Source organism: Strigops habroptila, chromosome 5 (assembly GCF_004027225.2).
Source record: "Strigops habroptila isolate Jane chromosome 5, bStrHab1.2.pri, whole genome shotgun sequence".
Lineage (NCBI taxonomy): Eukaryota > Metazoa > Chordata > Aves > Psittaciformes > Psittacidae > Strigops > Strigops habroptila.
The window spans coordinates 65485133-65508714 of NC_044281.2; the positions used below are offsets into that span (position 1 = coordinate 65485133).

The following is a 23582-nucleotide window of genomic DNA, read 5'->3' on the forward strand; positions in this document are numbered from 1 at the left end:
GTAAGAGTAATAATTTCCTATGTGATTTTATCATCTAAACATTCTGCAGTTGGTTGAACTGGAATTTTTAAAGATATTTGCTACAGCTTGGTTTCAGATGCATTAGCACAAATTCTGAATAAACAATGGAGGAGCTCTGTGCTTCCCCTACCATGACCAAGAGCAGAACATAACCCACTGAAGAACATCCTGAGGCCAGACTTGGCAAATGCTTAGAAGATCCAACACAACCAAACTCTTTCAGGCAGGAGTGCCTCCTCCATACCATAAAAAATACATTAAAGGCAACTTCCTTAAATCTTTGCTGGAAAGCAATTTATGTCATAGTTACAGGCATTTCCCCCAACATTTTCATCTTTGTTGTTTCAAACTTTGATAATGCGGGAAGGAAATCAGACAACTTGTGGATATTGCTGTTACCTTTCAATTCTACTGATAATAGTTGTGGAAACATACACATAAGAATAACTTCCTGAATGAAACAATATTTAGTGCATATAGAAGCTTTTGTTCTTGCTGCCTAGAGGATATATAGTTTTACACAACTATAATGACTTTTAAATGATCGTAAAGAATACCACTAGGATGCGTGAAAGATCTCTTTGAAAAATGAAAGGCAGCCAAATCAGGTGGGTTTTCCCAGACAGACATAACAAACAGATACATGCTAGCTCCATTTTTCTTAAGCCAGTTGCATCATAACAGGAAGTGTTCATAATTCTAAATTTAATGTTGAATTATTTTACAAAAATAAAAAAAAAAAAAAACAAAAAAACAAAACAAAAAAAAAAAACCTGTTATGAGTGGACAGAACTTTCACCTTTTTATTGCATGACCTTGAACAGCTTTTTCAGAAGAAGCCAATGCGTCATCAGCTGAAATACAGTCACAGGACTGAAGACACAAGGGTTTTGATTTTCCTGCTCCTAAAATTGCAGAGAATCTACATAATTTCGTTTGACTCAAGCATAAAAAGAAGATAAACTCCTGGGGAATATATCTGTCACAACAAGATGATAAAAAATACAACCATGAAGTTTCCACAAGTGATTAGACTTCATACTTTTGTAAGACACTAATAACTTGGGAACATAAAAATGCCCATATTGGGTCAGCCTAAAAGTCCATGCAAGCGAGTATCCTCCACTTACCTACTGTGCTGGATAACTAAGGAAGAGAGCAAGAACTAAATAATAAATAAAAAACAGAACAAGCTGAAACAGCCTCTTACAACTGTATACACTTACCTATTTATTCCATCAAAAATGCTAAAGGACAGAACGGATCTAACCACTGCTCCTCCCAGGTCTCCAGAAGGAAGACACAGGAGTCAACTGAGCCGGAGGAAGTAAACTAAGAACAAAGAGACAACAGGTGTTTCTTATTTTTGTTCATGGTAGGTGAGTAGTAGGCTTGTCATTTCCTGAGGCAAAATTCAGACCATGATTTCTAAGAAATCATGGGGTTTGTAAGTTTGTAACTTAATTAAGCTTAGTTTTTCCTTTCTCTATGATGGAATATGAAGCAATAATTAGATTCTCATACTTCATCTGCACTGTACATTTAGCAATTCTACTTTCTAGAGCACATGGTTGTGACCTTGTATGTATTATTGCAAAGTGCTATCACTGCACCTCTCTAATTTTAAATCAATACAAGGTTGGCAGTTCTGATGTTACATAATGGGTTAAAACCCACAGCTTTTTCCCCTTCCACTCCATTGTTTAACATAGTTATCCAACACTTCTGAACAAGATTGAGTCTGACATTGAATGGAAAAAAAGCATGCTCATTGCTTTCCCAGAATTTTAGCATATATATGTAGTATTTAAAATTAAGCTTATTTTTTCCCCTTTAGTAGAAGACTTCTTTCTGCTCTGGCTTGCTAGGTTAGAAGTCTTTGGCATCTTATATTAGACATGACAGATTTCAAGTACAAAGATCTTAATTCCCGTCACTCTGCACTCTTTTCCTAGTTACTCACTCTGATTCTAGTTCTGAATTAGTAGCATTAAATACAGCAGAAATTAGACCTGCAGATTTCAATCTAAAGTGTTTTGAGGAACACCATACTAGATCTCACTATGTAACAAAACTGATGTGTCTTGGCTATTTCATTTATTTCAGCCTAAAATGTCAAGGACAATCATATCTGTCCTTACTGAGTCCTTCCAGCTGCCTGGGTAAACAGCAAGCATTTACAAGAGTGAAGCAGTGTCTCTCAGTGTTTAATTAGAAAAGCAAAGTAAAAATAACTCTTCTGCACTAAACAGATTGGCTTTAAAGTTTGAACAAATCTGCTTCTTTACTCTTTCTGAGTATGCCTGAGATTACAACCTTAATCTCGGTTTATAACTTTAATCTAAATCTTGATTAAGAATGACTCTTCCTTTGATTTTCTGATTGGAAGACTGACCTGTGTTATAGCAGGGATGTGACATCACCGACAATCACATCTCCAGGAGCAGGCCATGATGGCTTTATCCGCCACTGGGGCAGGAAGGGGTTTTATTCTGAAACTCAATGGATGCAGTTAGGTCAACACCAAATACTTTTGAAAATCTCATCCTAGTCAGGGTGTTTCATCTTCTGGTTGGTGGTTTGGGATTTTTTTAGGTGAGCACATACTGAGTACATAGAAGTTTGGGCTTCAGTACTGCATTTGCCCCATCTAAATGGCAGTTACATAGATAATACATTGGCCAACCAACATGCTGGCCCACCGGCTAATAAGTATGCCAGCAGCAGTAGGGGTTGTGTGGGAAATGAAAGGGGAAAAGGAGTCGAAAAAGAAGCTGTGCGACTTTAGTGCAGTTCCTTTTACCCCCTCCAGTAATCTATATAAGGAGACTGTGATGCCTGTGAGAACAGAAGACTAAATTTGATGAGTTAGGAAAGTTCTTCCTGCCCTTGGTTTATGGGTTTTCTGAGTGCCTCCACCCACACCATTGTCCCATTAAAGTTGTGACCAGGGCAACCCTGAAAATTGTGCATGTGAACAGGAGCATCTTCAGCAAGTGAGAGGGCTTCAAAGCACAAACTCCAACACCTCCATTAACAACATTAAAGCTATGAGTACCCTTGCTCCAGAAAAGTCATAAAATTGAGAGAAGTGAATTTGTTCCACACATCACATAGGTTCTTGTTTTCATTCTGATTCTTTTAGTTCCTTATCTGTACATTTTCTAATTTTTCTTTAACAATGTCACAGTTACAGGGTCTTTGGATTTTTTTTTTTTTTAATGAAAGCTCAGATTACCATACAAGAACCTTGGCTCTAAATGAACTCTAAAACCTGGTGCAATAAATGGTGCACTATGAAGAGTTGGCAACACCTCTGTTGTGTTACCCTGGGCAAGTGTGCTCTTCTTTGCTCCCCTTCCACTCAGTAAATAGATGCCAGAAGGGCAACTCTATGTGAACCAACCTCACACATGAAAGCTGCTGAGACAGTGAGATCACAACCTTTGCTTTGGCGTCATCATCCTGGAAAGACAGAAGTACTGAATCAAAGGCATTGGGTCTTTCATGTGAATAAAGTGCTGATCCCACAAGCTTGGAGGCCTCTGCTGACTGGCACTGCTGAGCATATGGAAAAGCTGCCTTCACACCAGGTCAGCAAACTAAAGGTGCTGTTCCAGTTGATGCCACCTCTTCAGGTTCCCATGAGAATGTTTACTGTAGCACAAGTGCTAACCTCAACCCCCCCCCACAGGTAATCTTGCTTTTATAACGACCCAGCAATATGAGATATATTAGTGAATTGATAGCTCCAACTGGCGGACCTGGGGCACAAGAACAAGCCAGCTACCTCGACTTGTCAAACGCATACCGCGCAAGTTGGCGTAGGTAGGAGGAAAACTCTTTATTGATTTTAGATGCACACACAACTCCTTTTCCTAGCCGGAGGAAGACTGCAGGACTGCTCCCTGTCCCCTAAGCATCTTTTCTCCTCCTCCCAGGCCCTGCAGGGATGAAGGGTTCTTTGCCACCCCCACCCCTCCACTGCCGCCACTGCATCCAGCTACAGCAGAGCCTCTGTGCCCCTGGGGACAGCAGGGAGGGCGGAAGGGTGGGCCCAGGGAAGGAAGCAGTGGGTGGACTGCAAGTACGCACAAATATGTATGACTTTCCTCCCACCTTCTAATGGGTCTTACTGGGGAAATTGTTTTATTTCCCCACCTTCTGCTCTCCCCAAAGCAGAGAAAGAAATTACAGCACTGTTGCTGAAATCACCACTGGTCACAGTGAAGAATTATTGTAACCTTGGGCTGGTGATGGCTGAACACTGTCAGCAAGGACAGGACTGGCCAGGAACAGAGATAAATGGCAACTTAAGCTCTTCAAACAGATTGCGTCCTCAGGTTTTGGGCATCTCCACAGAATATAAGATGTCAGTGCTGGAACTATTTTTCTTTCTGTTTTGGTGGGGGAAAATTTCATTTATGCCTGTAAAATAAAAAGCATTGTTTTCAATGCAGCTGATTTTCCATATACTTTCCCTACTAAATGCCAGCCACCAAAGGTAAATTATCATTTTACTCATGCAAATGCTTCAATGGCAGTAACCAAAAAAAAAAAGGAAGGGGAAAGGGCAGGATGAGTTGTGCTCTTTCCAACTCAGTGCCTTGATTGTCCTTCTGGAGACAGGGCAAAGTTCAGGTTTGACTTGAAATTATGCAATTCATTTCATTTAGATAATTGCAAAAATGTGCCAGCCTTCCTAAATAGGTACACATTTCATATTTCTAATGGAGTTACTACACTGAACACAGAGTCTGTTGTGCAACTAACTCACTAATTATCTAACAGAGCTTCAGACAGTCCTGCAGTAAGCCCTTTACCTGCCAGCATGGGTGAGGGACAAAGCACTGCACGTTTGAGTAGCCCTTCTTGCTGGTATTGCATTTGTCTTTTTATTACTGTTTTACCAATTTTGATAAAACCAGTAAAGCTCTCATTCTGTAAGCAGAGCCTGATGAAGTGAAAGGTATCAGAGAAGAAACAGAAATCCCCAGCTTTTTTTTGGCTCCTTGGGCTGTCACAGCTATCCCAGCAGTGTCACAATCCCATCAGTGGGTCAGTGATATAGTATGTACTTCTAAAATCAAGAAGAAAGGAGATGAATTAGAAGGTTTTTGCTGCATTTATAACAAGACTTGATGTAATCTGGACTTTACAAGAGAAGTGTAGCACAGCATTTGTATAACTTGAGAATCTGCCCTGTTCCAGAAGAATGGTTGAAGCCATTTCGTAGCTGGCTTCGTAGGTGGCTTTCATTGTCTCAAACACATCTGTAGCTGGGTATAAACACATCTATAGAGTATATCAGCTCTTCCCAGGGCAAATGGCAAGTAATACAATAGAAGTCAGTAGGCCTAATGACATTCCCAATGCAGATCTTCTGAGACTAGGGTGCTCGGCACTGGCATATCCACATTGTCTGTAAGAGCTGGGGTGCAGGGTTGCCCATTCCCACAACTCTGCCTGAGCAAAAGCACACACCTGGAGAGGGTTTTAGAGGTAGAGGACCTTCTGGAATCATCCTATCTGGTCAGCAGAGGCCACATAATTTAGTTCATTTCAGCTTTGCCATTTTGTGTGGAAAACCTTTTTTCTTGCTACCTGTTCACCAAAAAAACAAAGGGGGGGGGGAGGGGGGAAGCCCAAGCAAAGGGGAAAAAAAAATTCCCTACAGAGAAGAAACTGAAATTCAGGAAAGAAGTCCAGCAGCAGCTTTAACTCCAGCTTCAGCTACCTTGACAGAAAGAGTGCAGTATTTAGATAACTTTTGGCCACTCAATTTAAGCTATTTTTGTATGATCAAAACCTGATTTATAGTCTGGAACTTATCTACTGTAACACAACCAAATGAACTTTAAAGATCAACCTGTTATAAAATGACCAAGAACAAAGGTTTTAAGGAAATGACAACTGACCCCTCTCCATAGCAGCATAGTGTTACAAGAGGCAGCTGTAATGGCATAAATGGACGGTTTATCAGCTTTCTGGCAGGGACTGACAAAATCATCTCAAATGAGGCATTAAAGCCCTAGTTTTCAAAACTGTGATAAATACCAGTTAATCTACTGACATAATATATAGTGAGTCAAATATTTAGTTTTGCATTAAATCTAAATCCCACATTAGAGCATTTCCTCTTGATTAAAAAGGATAAAATGTAGATGTTATTTTATGCTCCAGTTCCCATGTCTAACTAATGCTCAGCATTCAGAGCTGTTTCTGACATTACAAATGTATTAGTAAACATGGCAAAGAAAGGGGGGAGGAGCAAGGGAAACAAGTGCAAAATCTATATGCTTAATTCATATTCCTCCATTTGCAGTAGCTAATATGTTATTGCAGAGACTATTTGCAGACACTTGCCCTGCCAGTGAACAGCTAACTTCCCTGATTGCTTGTATAAACAGTCTTCTAGATGTGGAGACAGATGTTTTAGGAGAGCACATAGCTAATTTAATTTTAGTATCATTAGGAATTAAAAGCAGGACATTAATAGATTCACAGTAAATGTTGGCTAGGCAATATAAGCTTTGAATGATATGACTATTAAAAGCCTTAATATTTGTGAGTGATCATATGAAAAGGCTTTTCAGAAAGTTTATTATCTTGGCAATAAGATGTACCTAATTAGAGAAAATATTATTGCTGAGATAAAATAAAACAGTTGTTTACATCATGTGTTACTGATCTTAATGGGCTTGAGGAAATTCTGCTTTTAAATGTGCATATATTTATAGGCTAGTTAATTACCTACTCATATCTAGAAATAGAATGAGACAAATCTTCCCAAATCACTGAAGTATCTTCATTCATCATGCATTATATTCCCAGCATTATGCTTTAGCTGATTCTTGGAAGGCAGACGTTTGAGAAATGTGTTTTGTTGTCACATACTATGACTTCAGACTTTGTAGTTTCAAAATGCACTGCACTGTAATTGTTCCTTTTCTAGAGAATGTGCTTTAGAAAGCTTAAATGCAATCCAGTGCTGTGTAAGACAGCATGTGCTCAACTCAAATGAAAAAGGAATGAAAGACACAAAATAAGTGATCACCTAACACCTTCATTTTAGGAAATGTTGATTTATTGATTAGGAATAAGGCCTGTCTAGGTTGACACTCCTAGCTAAGTCTGCCGCATAAATTAATATTATATGCAAACTGTGAGATTTGGTATAGCTCATGCTATCAAAGAAATAGTTTTTCATACTCTGAAAATAAAGAGAAAGATCACTGAAAATAAACACAAAAGAAAAACAAACAAACAAACAAAAACTAAGGAGAGCGTAAAAAGACAGACTTCAGAATTAAATGCTTATATTCATGAAAATTACACCCTGGTTCTTTTCCAGCATTCTTTTCTGCAAAGGAGTCTTGTAAATGTATAGCCATGTACCAGCATGTGTCCTTCAGGGTGCAGGTTAGGAGATATTTAGTATTTAAGAAGCTGCATGAACTTTAATGACAGTCAAACACCCCAAGTTCTTTACCAACAGCAGTGAGGCAGCCTCCTTCAGGGCCTGTAAGGGGAGGAGATTGCACACGAAAGTGATATTCTTATACGACTCACTCTTTTGGTGGGTAGTTGCTTTTATTCAGTTTCCTCAGTTTCTTATCTCAAAACCACAAAGACCTTAAGCAGAACGATAGTTCAGAACAGTTCTGCAAATACTTGGCCCTGAGCACATTTGTGAGCTGGCTATTCTCATAGCTTCTCACTGCAGGGCTTCCTATGTACAGGGCTCTGCTCAGAGGGGAGCTCCCAGGCTCCTATTTCCACCAGGATGGCTCTTCTGGCCCACTTCCCAAGTAGGAAGTCAACCCACTCTAGATACTAGCTATTACCAAGAAATGCCTTTGAATCAGTGTTTAAAATGGTTTAATTCTTCCTGTAAACAAATCACAGACAAATTTGCTATCATTCCAGAAACTGCAATGGTAAACCAAGTTATACTGGCCCTACTCCTTCCAAAAATGGGTTTGTGCTATTCAAACCTGAGAAAAGTTTCAGTACCATTTTGGACAGACAGGTTGACCACAGTTAACACTGGCATAACAAATTCGTCTGGCTCAACAGTATGAGGGAGTCACAGAGCAGCACTACGCAGCTCCTACTTTTTCTGCCCAATTCCACAGCCAATGCAGAGTGGTGCAGGACTGAGACATCCACCTCCCCACAGCCTAAAAAAAACCCACAAAACAACCAAAAACCAGGCTCTGAGTAGTTTTGCAGTCTGAAAGACATAAAATGATGCTGTGTTATTAAAAAGTGGGTTTTGCCTTTTTCATGCTACTGTTGGAAAACAAAATACCTACCTTATCATTAAGGAAGACTCCCGTGAATGCCTTAGAATGTGGGTCTGATCTCATAATTTACATCAATGCCTTGTGCAGAATTCATTTGCCAATTTACATAACCTCAAAATACAATACTAGTAGTTCCATTTGCCTTGAACTTTGCATCTCAGTTCACCTAAAAGCCTAAGTAACAGGCATACAGGTAGTTTGAGAGCTATGTATGGAAACTTCAAGATATAATATATAACTATTGGAAGATAATTATTGTATTTCCTGAGAAGTTTGGAGGCATGTGCTCTAAGGTTGTGGAACTGGCACCTTTCTTCATCAGAGCTATGTGCTTTTGTTCCTTCTTCATATTCTGAGAGTTATCTTTGACTCCAAAGAGACTGCAAGTGGTAGCAGGTTGGCACAGAACCAGAAACACCCATCACTGGGAATAACCCCAAAACCTGTGAAGCCCTGGTGTTACTGAATTTCTTCTAATTTCTCAACTACTAATACCTACCATTACCCTTTTTTCTCATTCTGGAACTCGATTCATAACCTCTTGTAACATTTTCGCACTGAGAGGAAAACATGTTGAGCTCCTTCTGAGAGTTCATCAAGTTCTTGTGACTGAAGTCACACTGCTTGCAAGAATGAAGAAATTAATCCCAGACTCCTTCTTCTGCAAGGAAACCAGCTGTCTTTCTATGAACTGGTCTAAAAACAAAACAAAAGTATGCAAGGAAGCAGAACTCTTGCTACATAGGTTTTGAAAAGAGCTGCTCACATTACTGTATAACCATTGACTGAACACCTACCTTTTCTGGGACAGTCCTCCTGCAAAACGAAAATGTGTTAACCTGAAAGAATGTGTTCATGTGATGTTTGGAAATGTATAAAATGCTGCCATTACTAGCAATGCTTATGTCAGTACCACACTCACCATGGCATATAGAATCTGGGAGGTGCTATGCAAATCCTTCTACCAGCAACTTCCAAAGTAACAAGGCCAAGCACTGCATGAGTCATCCTTGCTGCTCTGGAGTGTCCAGAGCACCATTACCTTATGCTGCCATGTTGGCATCTATAGCATCTTCACAGCATGGGGCTTCTTCCTCCACTGGGATGCCAAACGCTGTCTTAGTTTACATTTATCCTTGAAACAACCTCTGTTTTGTGCCAGGCACTGAACAACTTCTTACATTTCTATTTAAAGAGGTTTTAACATCAAGAAATTGTGATTTTCTTCTTCCATCTTCCACTCTGTTGGCAAGGTTTGAATATTTAGACAAAGCCTTAAAATACTTAGAAGTTTACAGTTCATTTAAGCAAACATAAAAACACATTTCATATCCTTCTTTGTATTTACATACCTGGTGCCTGGTAGTCATTCAAGATCTCTCACATGGAGAAAGCTTATTCGAATGCTAAATATATCACATGTTTACACTTGTAAGCCACCATTAGCAAATTATTTTCCTAATGCTTTAGACAATATAGTAGCAAAGTGCAGCTGCTTCAGCCAGAATGGTATTTTAGTGATTTTTAAGAACTTAATGAGATCAGGTAATTGACTAGTGAAGCTAAAAATTTTACCTTCAATTAAACAATCAACAGCTCCGTACATCAACATAATCATTTTCGTCCGTCCACCTCTCTGTTATCAAATCAATATGTGGGTAGCAGTTGTCTAAGAAACCACTTCCTCTGTGCTTCTAAACCAGTGTTCGGGACCCATTTTAAAGCATTTATTCAATCAGTCTGGTGTAATTTGCAAATAATGGAAAGAATGAAGTAATGCAGATTCCGTAAGCAACTAAGGAAAAATAAGGCCTTAATTAATTTGTTATTTAATGGCATTATTTATCCTACACTTGCTCTGGTGCAGCCAATAAATAACTTAATACTCTCCTTTTTAAAATATCATCCTGTGTGCTTCAGGCAGTGCTTCTTGGCAGTGTTAGATATATTGATTATATATAGGAAATAAGATTGTACAGGTCGTGTTAATGAATCATGCAATTGACAGTTCAGGAGACAATCATGAGGCAAAAGTATCATCTCTAGAAAAAAAATGCACAAGAAGATAAAATAATTTTGTCAGGAAAGCGCTTCCAAGGGCTATATTACAACACAGCAATCTCATTTTGGAGTGATTGATAATGAATCAATATAAACTGCCCTCCCAAACCACAACTATGAGTGTATGATATTTATTACTTCAAGGACAGGCAACTTCTGTCTTGCAAAAGACTCTGAAATTGAGCAGTTGTATGACACCACACATTACATTCAGAAGAATTCTGGTGTCCTGTCAGCTGCAGGTACCTGTAGCATAATTCTCCTCTCTAGCAAAATCATTTGTTTCCATTTGCAGGTAGCACATATTTTGTTACAGCAAAAATATCAAGTATTTGTTGAAAAAGGCAGAAAAACTGCAGTGCAAGGTGGAGATGTTAAGATGTAAATTAGTGACTTTCCAGTCTAAGGTGTTTTGTTTGTTTTGTTTTTTAATTAACGCATAAATATATTCTAATATATGCTGATATTCACCACCTGCACTTCCTGCAAGTATGCCCTGACCACCTAGACACTCCCAAAGATCTGGGGCAGGAGGAGGTAGCTGGTGGAGCAAACCAGTGCCGAGCATGAACAATATTCATTATGAGAGCAGCACTGGCAGAAAATGGGTGTCTTCTATTCAGCTATTGCAGTGTCAGCATTGTCTTCTCGTACCACAGTGTGAGAAACTGTGAACAACATGAAGACTACCTGCATGTGGTTCTGACTAAGATTTTCAGAAGCGACTAGTAATCTGATTGGGTTCAGTCTTCAGCTTCCCAAAAAGAGTTACTGTAAAGGGGTGGGATTTGAGGGAAGTGCTGTGTACCTCCTGCCTGCTCAGAGAGGTGAGACCCAGGTGGCAGAGCCTACCAAGAGTGGCCATCTCTGCTGTTGCCACTATCACTGCTGCTCCACTGAACAAAATTAGGCACTTAACTCGGGGTAAAATGCTCATAAAGTTGGGGGGGGATTATTGCACCAAGGAGACAATACAGTTCCAGGTGCAATACCAGTGACGGAGCCAATGCTGCCTGAGTCAGCCTCCAGGGCCAAAGCCAGAGAAGTGGGTTTAGCTTGACAGGGTAGACCCCATCCATCTCCTAGGGGGGTGTGCTGACCACTAAGTTATCCCAAAATCTTTCCCAAAATCTTACCAAAAGCTACAGCCTAGTCCCTGCCAGACTACCAGGGCAATCCCTGCATTTTACCCAAAATTATAACGTGGTAAATTTGTCTTTGTCATTTAACAACCTTCAGAAGAAATTCCTGGTTTGCTCCACTGCCTCCACCAGGGTGCTGTTGGGGCTGCAGAGCCACCCTCCAGTCCCGCTTTTTTGCCTCTGAGCACCTGAGGCCTCTTCTGCTCACAGCACAGTTCCTCCCTGGCTGTTCCCACCCTGAATTATACCACTCAGTGTGTGTTTTCAGACAACAGAGCAACTCATTCACAGTTCCTGCCCACATCTAACTGGCACTGAATGCTCAGAGCCAAATTTAATCCAGTGCCTTACTAGTAAGGAGCCCCAAACCAACCAACTAAACTCCATCAATTAGCAAAACTCACTCTGATGTGCCAGCAGAGCTGACACTCACCAGCCAAAATGAACCAAGGTAGCGCAGACCTTTTTGAAGTGTTACTATCCTTTAAACCGCTTGCAGTAACTTTGGCTATTTTCATTCAATGTAGGTTTGGAAAGGGCTCCCCTGGCAGAACCAAAGGGGTCTGGTGACAACCAGGAAGACAAGTCACTGGAGAGTAACCTTGGCCACTGGCTCAGCCTTTTGCAGAACTGGGTCTTTCTATGCTTTAGGTGTACAACAGGTCTGAGCTGCTTTCTGGTTGACTGTGTGTTAGATTAAGTTTTTGGCTGGGTAAAAGGTTTCCTTCTTACATAGAGAAGGAAGTGGAAGAACTGATGTGTATAAAGCAAAGTTGCTTCTTCCCCTTTTAACCTGTGATCTTTGTCCTGATAGCTATAGTAAGTCATTGAGGTACAATTGCATGCTAATGGACAGTCCTGACTCATTTTCAAATGCTGTACCCTCATGTGGGTGTATCCCAGAACAAGTACTCTCAGTACGTCTAGACTAGGATAAAAGTTGTGTTTTTAGAGATATTGTCTAATGCAGCTTGATTAACATGTTTTGAAACCTTGAATAGATAGAACAGGTCAAATGCTAAAAGGTGTTAAAAAGTGTTTGCTAAGTCATTCCAAAAATACAATTTTTATACCTGTCTAGACAATGACAGAATACTTTTTAAAATGCTCATGGGAAGTCCCACTGCAACAGCCAAGGAGAATTATAGTACAGGAAACAATAAGAAGTTTCTCCACATAGGTCTTCAAAGCAATGGCACAAATTGACACGCGGGGAAACCCTAGGCCTTGTCTAGACAGGAGAAAAAGATCTCCTTTTTTCAGTAGATTTAGTTTAGTTGGGCCCTCTTTTTCTCAAAAGCAAAACCTACTAAAAGTCTACTAAGATAATCTTCTGCTCAGTTTTAGAAGGTCATAGTCCGGGCTCCTGGCTGTCTAACTCAGACGGCTAAGATCGTGTTAAAGGTATTGAGATCCATGTGTTTGTCAGATGGGATTTTTAGGCCTTAAATAAGCTTGATTGAATTAGGTCTCCTGGAAATGGCCCCTTCCCTAAGGCTGGTGAGATAGCAGCTCATTTTCCTTTCAATCTTTTAACCCAAATCATTTCTCTAAATTGTACCAACAAACACAAAATTCATCCTGTCTTCAGCATTAGTACTTCTAGCTGACTGTGAGCACCGACTCATTTCCTACAGGCCACCAGACAGCAATTCGTTTTGACTTTGACTTCATTTTCACTGAAATGTACTCAAAACCTTCGATCTAATCTGTTCCTTTAAACAGCTACTTGAAAATGTCTAGCCCACATGCATGCTCACATACCCATTGTAATAATTGTCTTCTACAAAGTCAGCAGATAAATTCTTAGTCACTAATACATATCCTTACACGGTTTTGCTTCTACCAAGCTGATTGGAGGGTGAATAAGTTAGAGTAACTGTTTCCCAGAATTGTACTAGCATCTTTGACATCTTAATACTTTCAGGAAGGAAAGAAAGAAAGAAATAAAAAAGGGGAGAGTGCGGAGAAATCACTACCACAATTGAAGAACAAACATAAGCCTAGCCTCTCTGACCATTTAATGTCAGGCCTTTTTTTATGAAGAGTTGGGTATCAGTCTCGTAGGAAAAAAATCTGCATCTCAATTAGTCCCAAGAGAGATTATGTCTTTATGACATGGGTGGGTATCTGACATTCACAGGAAAACTCACAAGTCACCAATTCAATTGAAAGAGTCCACCAAATAACAATTTGGTATAACTCCAAGTGACCAAAATAACACAGTCTGGACTTGCTTGAGATTCCCTGGATTTAGTACTCATTTGTCAATTGCTCTTAAACAATGGAGTTGTGAACTGGTGCTACTTAAGTTATCATGATGAGGCTTTTTCATGATCATGTCAAGTTTTTTTGGCCTTGGTGTGCACCACCTGAAATACTTTAGAAATACACATTAATTTCCTGTTTTGAATAAATAGAAATACAACAAATCTCCTATGCACATGAGGCCTGCAGCCAACGAAGTCCATGATTCAGAATAAGACACAGACTTCACAGTCAGCAAAGACTCTTTGGTAAGCAGTTGTTGTCACCTACAAACCTGGACAAAATCTTTCTGTCCTTGCTAAGCCCAAACCACCATTAAACATTAATAGGAAATTGATTTGAATTATATCAGCATGCTTTGACCTGCTGTTGATGTTTATTTCAGGTTTGCAGCACTCTCTATCTTGAAACTTTCTCATATGCTCAGTGCCTTTAAAACCTAACCTTTATACATACGTATTTACATAACTGAAAGAGAGCAAGCAATACCCATGCACAGATTTTTTTGTCTGTCTTGATTTCTTGTCCTGTAAGAAGACATCTAATAGCAGATTTCTTCGGGGCCTAATATAATTTATTGTTGTCCACTAAACTGAGTGGTAAACCCTCCATTTATCTGATATGACCAGAGGAAGATGCTTTTCAGTGAAAGCAAACAATTAGGAACCCTAAGTTATTATTTCCTATTATTACACAAGAGGCTCTGGCCTTTTCGGTGTGAAAGTTTAAAGTGTCCAGGATTACAAACATGGTACAACCACTTTCGTCCCCCCGGCGCACACCGCGGGAGCACTCCAGGCACCCCCGGCGAGCTGTCCCACGCGTGTCCCGGCCGCGGGGCTGGACTCGCCCTGCCTCGCTCGCTCATGGTGGCCTCCGATGACGAAGGGGACCCCCGCCCGCTTCCCGGGGTGACTCTGGCCGCTGCCTTTGGGACGGGCTCCCCCCGCCCGAGGGCTCCGGGCATCCTGCGGGCGGGCGGCCGTGCCCGGTGCTGTGTAAAGGAGTCAAAGTACATAGGCGGCCGGGTCGATATCCTACCAGGCTAGAAACAGCTCTGCATATCAAAGGCCAACGAACCTAATGACTAAAAATATAAGTACCTGACCCGGAGGATTAATCACACACTGTCAGGCTGAAATTGGTGCAATTCTTCCAATCATTAACGTTTTGCTTACAAAAATGTGCTTTTCTGTTTGTTTTTCTGCTAAATGATAACCATTTTCAAGTTGAATCGGCTGATAAAAAAGTCGAAAACAAGACGGGAGTTGTGCTGGAAAGGTCATACGTGCTAGTTCGGCATGAAATAGCCAACAGGCAAACAAATAGGGAAAACCAGGGTGGCACGGAAGGGGCTCGAAGATTTTACCGAACCGTGTAAAGTGCTTTGGCTGTTTTTCTCCTGCCGAGAAGAAGAAACTGTCCGGGGAGAGCCGCGGGCATCTCCACGCGGGTGTCCCTCACTGTGGAAAGGGGCTCGGCGTGTCATTGGGGGTAGTTCTGGCCGGCAGCTCAGCCGTCCCCTCCGCTGTGTTCTGCCTGGACGAGCCCCCTCCCCGGGAATGGAGAGGGGAACAGAGGCATTTCCACAGCCGAGCCTGGGTGACAGCGCTGTTGTCACCTGTCCCGACACCCTGGAAATCCACATCCCCGGCCCGGCGGCTGCAAACGATGCATCTGCGCTCCCTACCTGCAGGGAGCCGCCGAATCCCCCACCAGCCCTGGGAAAGCGCCCGGCTCTAACAAGTCTTGCTTTCCGGGACCACGTTACACGGCTGGGGCACAAACCCGAGCTGTGCCACGGGCAGATTCCTACCCCCGTCTCCCCTCCGCCTCCCCCACCATCGCAACGGGCCCTGCAAGTCTTTAAACGCGGCTGGCTCCCGCCCTGGCCAGGGGGTGCCGGCATCGCCCCGCGTACCAACGGGGTTTACCGGAGCCCACCCGGGGCTCCGCTCCTGCCGTCCTCCACCCCCCGCAGCTCAGCCCCGCAGGGAGGCTCTCGGCGGGTTGTTCCCGTCCCCTCTGGGGCCCGGGCTGAGACCCGCGACCGAAACACTGCGCGAAGGAAAAGGCGAAGCAAGGAAAAGCGTTTTCCTCCTCAGCGGAGCCCGCTTTTTGCTCCCGACAGCGACTTCGACGTCCAGCGCGCACCGCGCTGGGGCTTCATCCCGGCCCAAAGGCAGAGAAATTCCCAGGGACGGGCCTGTCGCGTCCCGAGGGTCCCTTTGTCACGGGTGGCCTTAAACCACTATGGGGCTGGTGCCCAGGTCACCGGGGCTGCCGTGCGAGCAGCGCGGGCTAGAGGCTTCTCCTGTTTCCCAGTGTGCACGAAGAAGTGGCACATTTACTTCATGTTTTCGAGCCCCGTTCATGAACGCAGTTTAAAAGGAATAAACCAAAGCTAAAGACACTCTATTATTCAGAAAACTCAGCTACTTCTCAAAGCATTTACCCGCTCAAACGCGACACCCCGGCTGCCCTAAGGGCTGCCCGCCCCTTGACAGTCAGAAGAGTCACTTGTTGCTCTCTAAAATCCTTTCCTGGCACTAAAAGGCCCTATGGCCTCCAGCCGGGGGCACGTCCGTGTCCCCTGCTGCTCGCTACGGCGCCCGTGAGGGTTGCCGAAGCCGCCGGACGGTGCGGACTGACGCGCCGGGTGCCCACCCCGGGATGCCCGGTCCGGGTCATTTTCCCGCACGCCGGGTTCCGCGCTCCTTCCGCACGCCCCCGGGCCGGCATAATTTCGGAGAAAGGCCGATAAATAACCACTGTTGACTCAGGCGGGTCAGCGGCTGCCCCGGATGGGGTCGATGCCCGGCCCCGAGCAGGCCCCGCTCCTCCTCCAGCCCGCACTCTCCCGGCCCCCCAGGGTCGGGGCGACTCGGGGGTAAACACTTGCGCTTCCAGCCGGGACTCGCAGACCTGGCTTTCCTCCTCCCGCCGCGCAGCCCTTTTCCCGCGCGCGCACGAGTGCAGGCAAGACCGAGTCGCGGGGTGGCCGGCTGGAAAACAGCAAAAACATTAAATAATAATAATAATAAGCTGCAGGATGGGACCGGAGGGAAAAGCACGATTACAACACGCCTGGGGCACTGCTGTGGGGGAAAGGTTTGGGATTTCTCCCGCCAGTAACTGGACTGCCAGCGTGGCAGGTGGTGCAGAGTTTAGTTTTATTTCACCAAAAATTAAATACCACGGTTTGCCTTTTTTTTTCTTTTGACATTGAACAAATATGTACAAAATATGAACAACGTGAGGTATAAAACCGCAAGACTTTTAAAGAAAACGAGTATGTACAGAAGCAGATATGTATATAATAGGCATTATCTTCCGAGGGCTGTGTGCCTCACTGATCCCCCACAGCTGACGCCAGTTTCTCTCCCGCAGCAGGGCCCTATCACTCCCTGCATTTTCTTCTCAAATACAAAATCTGTAAAAAACAGCACTAGAGATTTTTTCAAGAAGAAAAATATGTTTCAGGTTTTTTTTTTTTTCTTTCCCTGCCAACGGAACCATCCAGATTGGGAGGCAAAGTCCTTGAAAATCCTGAAGGCACATTTCATCTCACACAAGAGGAAAAGCTAATCTGTCCAAAAACACCACCTGATGAACAGAGGGATGTCTCAGTAGAGAGCACCACGACAGGTAAAAGGGTATGAGCATAAGGCACTTGTTGGGATGGTCAAATCCGTCCTTATTTCACAGAACATGTTTCCCTGCTTGCAAAGGGTGTTTAAATTAACCTATTTAAACTGCATTTGTTTACACACAGAAAGGGCTTAGGCCTGCAATCCATACTCACTTCCACACTAGTTAGAGAGGAGTTTTGCCTGATCACCCACAGCAGCTGATTCTGACCCTCCACAAGCAAAGACAGGGTGCAGTATTATATTCCAGTTAGAACATCGATTAATGTACAAATATATCTTACAAGTAATTAAATACAAACCATGTTCCTTTAACCAAATTAGAGATCTGCAAAAAAATGACCATTTGCTGAAAATACATCTTTCTTTCTCTGCTTATTATAAAATGAGTCTATTTGGTGTTGGGGTTGTTTTTTTTTTTTTGGCTTTCAGTGGAACGGTGAAAGTTTTTTCCTCCTCTAGCATAATATTCTTCCAAATCAGCCCCTGGTAAAGTGCAAGCCGAGTTAGGGTCCACTCTCTGCATGGGGCCATTAGTGGGTAGGATTGTAATAGCCTTTATCGCCTTCAATGTCCACTTCTTGATCGGAATCCTCAGAGACATCTGACTCCAGGTCTTCCTGTGAGGCGGGTGAGGGGGTGTACTGTGAGCCGTCCAGGGATACCTCCTTACCCTTCTGCTCCGGGGTCGGGCAGTTCTCCGGCCTTTGGTCACTGTGACTGTCAGCACCTTCCACTTCTTCTTTTTTGGTGGCCTGGGGGTTCTCCTGCAATGAAAGAAGCCTGCTTTACACAGAAATATGGACCACAGAGCCAGGAGGCCTGGGAATTCCAGCTGTGCTAGGTGGGAAAACCACGCTGGGTTTCTTGCAGGAAAAGTCAGGTGTCCCACTACTCTCTGGGCCTCCTGCCTATAAACCTGCCTGAGTGGGCCGGGGCTGGGTAAGAGCCTCGGCTCTGGTCCCGCTCCCCGGCAGCCACAGAGGCCGCTGCTGTGAATAAGGCTCCTCAGCGATGGTTATCGCAGCCACTTCAAAAGAGTCGGGAGCTGCCGGAGCCCAGGAACCTCTGAACTTTTGTCTTTAGCAAAGCAAATGTTTATTATGAGTCTACAAACACCGACACACAGCTTCCTCCTGCCCTGATCTTTCTTTAATTATACCCAACAGCAAAAGGAGGGAGGCCAAATCCATCAGTGGCCCAAAAGCAAATGGGAAAAAATTACTAATTAAACTAAAACTCAGTATTTAATTAAAACCAAACCAAAACCAAACCCCGTTTCTGAAGGCAGGAGTAGCCTTGCACCGGCAGCTGTCTGGGGAGCCCAGTCCCCTAAGGGGGCATGAAATGATATTCTTGAGGGTAAGCAGGCAGAGACACGTACCCATGCTATAACCGTATGGGCTCGGAGAAATGGCTGTGACTGAATGAAAAGGAGGAAATGACTTAAAATGGCCGAGATCCCAAGCGAGCTCTCCGGACACGGCAGCGTGGGTCGGGGCCTGCCAAGGAGGCACTGGGGACCCAGCCTGCCTCTCACCAGAGTAAAGGGACTTGATTAAAAATTCAACTGAAGTACGGGTTAAACCCGAGGAGAGGTCACAGAACAAATACATCAAGAGCGTGGCACTGTGATTAGTTTTATTATTATTTATATTAAAGGCTGCTTTAGCAGTAAAACTTGGCAGTCTATGTCACACTTACTGGAGCCAGACTCAGGCCACAACGCAGGGATTTTTCAGAAATCTTTGAGCCCAGGGCCCTTGATCTGGCCGAGCCGGGCAGGATCGGGCCCTCTGGGCCATTAAAAAAAAAGATTTATCTGCTTGAGCACAATTTCTACGGGAAGGGAAACTGCTTCAACCTCTCAGCCTCATACACTGTAACTATTTGTAAGGGAAAAGTAAAAGCTACTCAATTTTCCATGCGGCTCCTCAAAACAAACAGGGCGTGTGTACCTGCTTCTCCCCACATTTGCAGAATAAATCGACTTGTGTTTATTAAGAGAAGGCGATTTAAAAGACCAATAAATATTCTTCTCCAGAACAACTGCCCGAGTAATTTACTGACAATTACTTATCTTCTCCACGTTAATTGGCTAAACAACATATGGGTTTACAAAACAATTAGCGTGGAGTTTTAATAGCTGGTGTGTGAAAGCCGGGCATAATTGATATAGGAACTACATTAGGAGCTTTTAACGTTAGTGCTGCCTGAACGAGCCCTCATGGGTTCCAGCATGACTATTTGTCTTTTTAATCAAGGTGAAGAGGTTAAACAGCCTTTCAGATGACTTTTGCATACAACCTGGAATAGGCGAGCACAGCGTAAGATAAGACAATTAAAATACTTATTTCTATAGAAACGGAAACATCCCCGTACCTGCTTTAGACGCCTCCATTTGGCTCTGCGATTCTGAAACCACGTTTTGACCTGAACGACAACGAGAGAAGGCGCGGGGTAGTCTCGAAGCCGGTAAGCGCCAGGAGCCTTACCGAGCCACGAAAAAAAAGTGAGAGCCAACTCCCCCCGTCCTCCCGGGCCGGGCCGACAGGGTCCCCGGGAGCCGACAGCCGCATGGTGGGGGCTGGAGCGGGGCCGCGGGCTGCCCGGGCATGAGGTGCCGTTCCCTGGGGAGCGGGCAAGGCCTCACCTGCCTCTCGCTGAGCTGCAGCATCTTGGCCAGGCGCTTCCTCTCTGGCGGGGAGAGATATTTCTGCGTCTCGAACTTTTTCTCCAGCTCGATGGTCTGGTCGTTGGAGAAGCGGACCTGCCCGCCTTTCCTCTTGTGCAGCGGCCGCTGGATGAAGGGGCTCCACAGCAGCGGCTTCCCTTCAAAGAGAAGCACACCGCCGAGGGTCACCGGCCGGCCGCGGACACGCGTGCCCGGGAAGCCCCGGCCTGAGCCCGGGCCTGGAGACGCGCCGGGTCCAGGGCCCGCTGATTTCCTTCGCTTGCTTTTATTTCCCCCAGCTCCTAGCCTGAGCTTTTACCTCCCCTGATTTTCACCTCAGAGAGACCAGTGAAAGCCACTCTACGGGCTTTGGCAACATTTCCGTCAATGTGTTTCCTGTTGGTCTATCTCGCAAAGAAGAGAGAAAGAAAAAAAAAAAAAAAAAGGACCTTTGCTTCCTTCTGCTCTTGCACTGCGATGGCCCAAAGAAACCGTCTCCCTTTCCCTGCACCAGTACCCGGGTTCCATGGAGAGCGGGGGGGACACTGCAGGGCTGGGCGTGGGGATGCACCAACCCGAGGGCACGGGGCCCCCACTCGCTCCGGGCAAGAGCCCCCTCAGGCTCCGCATCCCCGGCCCGGGGCTCGCCCGCCCGTGTCCGGGGCAGCGGTGCGGGGCGAGGCGGCGCAAGCAGCAACATGCCAGGAGCCAGCCCCGTGCGGAGCGGCAGCCGCGGCCGGAGGCTCTGGCCAGTGCCACTGAGTCACTCTGTTTGTCTTTCTGTCTTGCTGCCTGCACCCTTTGAAATTTGCTGCATTGTTTTTCAAGATTTTGCTTGCGTCAGGCTTTAGTAATTCTGGTGCAAAACAGACTCAAAAAAAAAATAGGAAGCAACTGGTTATTTTAGCTGTCATAAAGTCACATCCCACACAGAGGAAATGAACAATATCAGAAAAACGGATCCCGGCTATCAGAAGTCGAGTGTTTCCTGAATTTGTCTGTATTGAGGATGTCGATAAAGTAATCAGCAATGTGCACGACTCCCGGGGAAGAGCCTGCTTCAGGCGGCCAGGAAAACACTTAACAGCTTCTGAAACCAGATTTACTCCTATCGAGAGCTCAAGGTTTCCTGTATGAACGGAAAGGGTCAGCCTCTTTCACTGCACAAATGTGGTGACTCAGGTCCAGTTTTGCAATCACGAAGAACAAGTGCTGCAGCCCGGGCGCGGGGCTCAGCCCCGCAGCAGGGACGCTTCCCCCGGCCGCGAGCGAGAGCGGCCGCCAGGGCCCGGCCCGGCCCACCCGGCCCGTCCCGACCTACCCGGCCCGTCGGGGAGCCGCGGGGGCCCCGGCAAGCGGAGCCGGCCTCCCGCCTGTTTTTCAAGTCATCCACAGGAAAAGGTTGAGATCTACCATGCGATCTCCCAGCACAATTAAAACTCCCCACCAAAACCACACGCGACATTACTAAGGACACTCTCAGAGTTACTTGGTTTGAAGGAAAACAAATCTGAGTCACCGCGGCCGCGCACTGCGGTCTCGCTGCCAGCGCCGGAGCGCGGCGCGTCTTTAATTTACCGTAAATCAGCCGGGGGCAGGAGGGAGACTGGGGGAGCGCAGAGAGGCGGCGGGGCAGAAGGGAGAGGGGGAAGCTTTCACTCACTTCCCATCCCCCCTCAGCCCCCGACGGCGGGACGGGGACACGACGGGATGGGAGCGGAGCGGCGGCAGCCGGGGAGGGCAGGGAGGGTTTGGCTTACCTAGGGGGTCCTGTCGGATCAGGGCGTGCGCGTAGTCACCGACGGCGCGGGGGAAAGAGTAGAGGGGCCCGGCGTAGGCGCCGGTGCCGTAGGTGGCGGCGAGGTGGTGGGAAAAGGCCGGGTGGATGGGGGTCGGCTCGTAGATGGGGGTCCGGTACGGGGACACCAGGCTGGTGAAGGAGGAGTTAGGCGACGGCAGCGTCGGCGGCGGCGGGGCGGGCAGGGAGTGGGGGGCCGGGGCGGCGGCGGGGCCGCGGCCCAGGATGTCCTCGATGTAGAAGGGCGTGGGGTGCGCGGGCTGGAGCAGCGGCGTGGGCGCGTACAGCGGGACGCCGACGCCCAGGGCCGCCGGCGCCGCGCCCGGCGGCTGGTACTGCATGGCCCGGCCGCCGCCCGCGCACCCCCCTCGCCCCCGGCCGCCCCTGCGGAGAGCCGGCCCCGACCGCGTCGGATGGGTGCTGGCACCGCCGCCGCGGGTTTCTCTGGGCTCGGGTTACCCTTCGATAGGTTTCTATTGGCGCGGGGCGGAGCCCGCGTGGTCTCTGTCCCCTTCCTGCCACGGCTCCGTCTAGCCAATGAGCCCGGCCAGGGAAGGGGGAAACCACCCCCCGCCGGCGAACACTCCCCCCGCCTCCCCGAGCAAACTCCCCGCGGCGCCAATCAACGGCCGCCGGAGCTCGGGGGAGCCCGGGCAGTGGGGCGCGATCCCCAGCCCAACTGGGCCCCGACGGCACCGCGCTTGGGTGGGCACGGCGGAACCTCGTGGGGGAGCGGAGAGTACGGAGCGAGATCCGGCAGCAGCGGGCAGGGTGCCCGGCGCTGACAGCACAGGCTCTTGCTCCTCTACCCGTGCACGGTGCAGTGGCACTCGGACTTCGGGCTTCCCCACGGGGGAAAGCGCTGACCCCGCCGTAGCGTGGCCCGGCCCCGGGCTGAGTGAGGAGGGGCAACACACGCACACACGGAGCTCGCCGTGCTCTGCGGGCTTCTGAAAATGCCCCGCGGGCGCTCCGCCTGGCTGCGCGGACCGGGAAAGGGGCGGAGGAGCGCGGCCGCGGAATGGGGGCCGCGTAGGTTCCTGCCCGTCCTCCCAGGACGGGCAGAAAGCCTGGCTGAGCGCGGAGCAGCGCGGCGGCGCTTCCCACTCCTTGCCCCGCGGGGCAGCACTGGCCGGCACACGGAGGGTCTGGCGGCCCGAGCAGCGCCACCTGGGCACCGCCGGCTTCATTTTTAAAAAGCCGCCGGGTGTTTCCTCCTGCCCCACCGCCCCGGGGAGGGAGGGACGTGCGCTCTGTCCGCGTGCCGCCGGCTCCCGCTCCTGGCCCCGCGGCGGGGCTGCCCATGGCAGCCCATGGTGGGGCAGCGACCGCCGCTCTCCCTGCGCCCCGTCACCCACCCGGGACTCGCCCCGACGGCAGCGGGTGTCGCCGCCTTGTCCCCCCTCTCCTGTGGGAGCGGAGGCTGCAGGTGCCCTCCGCGTGTCCGCGGACCCGCCGGGGCGCCCGTCCCCCGTTTCCCTCATCCGCCCCGAGCTGACAGGAGCACGGAGAGCTGTTAAGGAATAGCAGGTGCTGGCTTAGCTTTCTTTAAAAAAAAAGAGAAAGGTCTCCAGTTCAAACCCACGAAGATCTTAATAACTGAGAGGCTCAGAGCAAGACGAAAGGGTGTTGGTGAAATGGAAATATATATATTTTTAA

The 23582-nt window shown here is 46.7% G+C and overlaps 1 protein-coding gene across 1 annotated transcript; it reads right to left on the minus strand.

Moving 5' to 3' along the window:
- Positions 1–16952: 16952 nt before the first annotated feature.
- HHEX (hematopoietically expressed homeobox) lies at positions 16953–22363 on the minus strand. The gene is made up of 4 exons (XM_030488418.1): positions 21886–22363; positions 20105–20283; positions 19834–19884; positions 16953–18218 (listed from the first exon to the last, which is right to left on the minus strand). Exons 1-4 carry the CDS (start codon positions 22262–22264, stop codon positions 17985–17987), a joined length of 843 nt encoding a protein of 280 aa, XP_030344278.1. The 5' UTR covers positions 22265–22363; the 3' UTR covers positions 16953–17984.
- Between the last annotated feature and the right edge of the window lie 1219 nt (positions 22364–23582).

What these genes read in the sequence shown, in the direction of transcription:
- HHEX (XM_030488418.1), bottom strand. Translation starts at nt 22,264, where the DNA reads ATGCAGTACCAGCCGCCGGGCGCGGCGCCGGCGGCCCTGGGCGTCGGC. An exon ending in TGCAGCTCAGCGAGAGGCAG is followed by an intron (nt 19,885 to 20,104) that starts GTGAGGCCTTGC and finishes GTTGTCGTTCAG; the next exon opens with GTCAAAACGTGGTTTCAGAA. An exon ending in AATGGAGGCGTCTAAAGCAG is followed by an intron (nt 18,219 to 19,833) that starts GTACGGGGATGT and finishes CTTTCATTGCAG; the next exon opens with GAGAACCCCCAGGCCACCAA.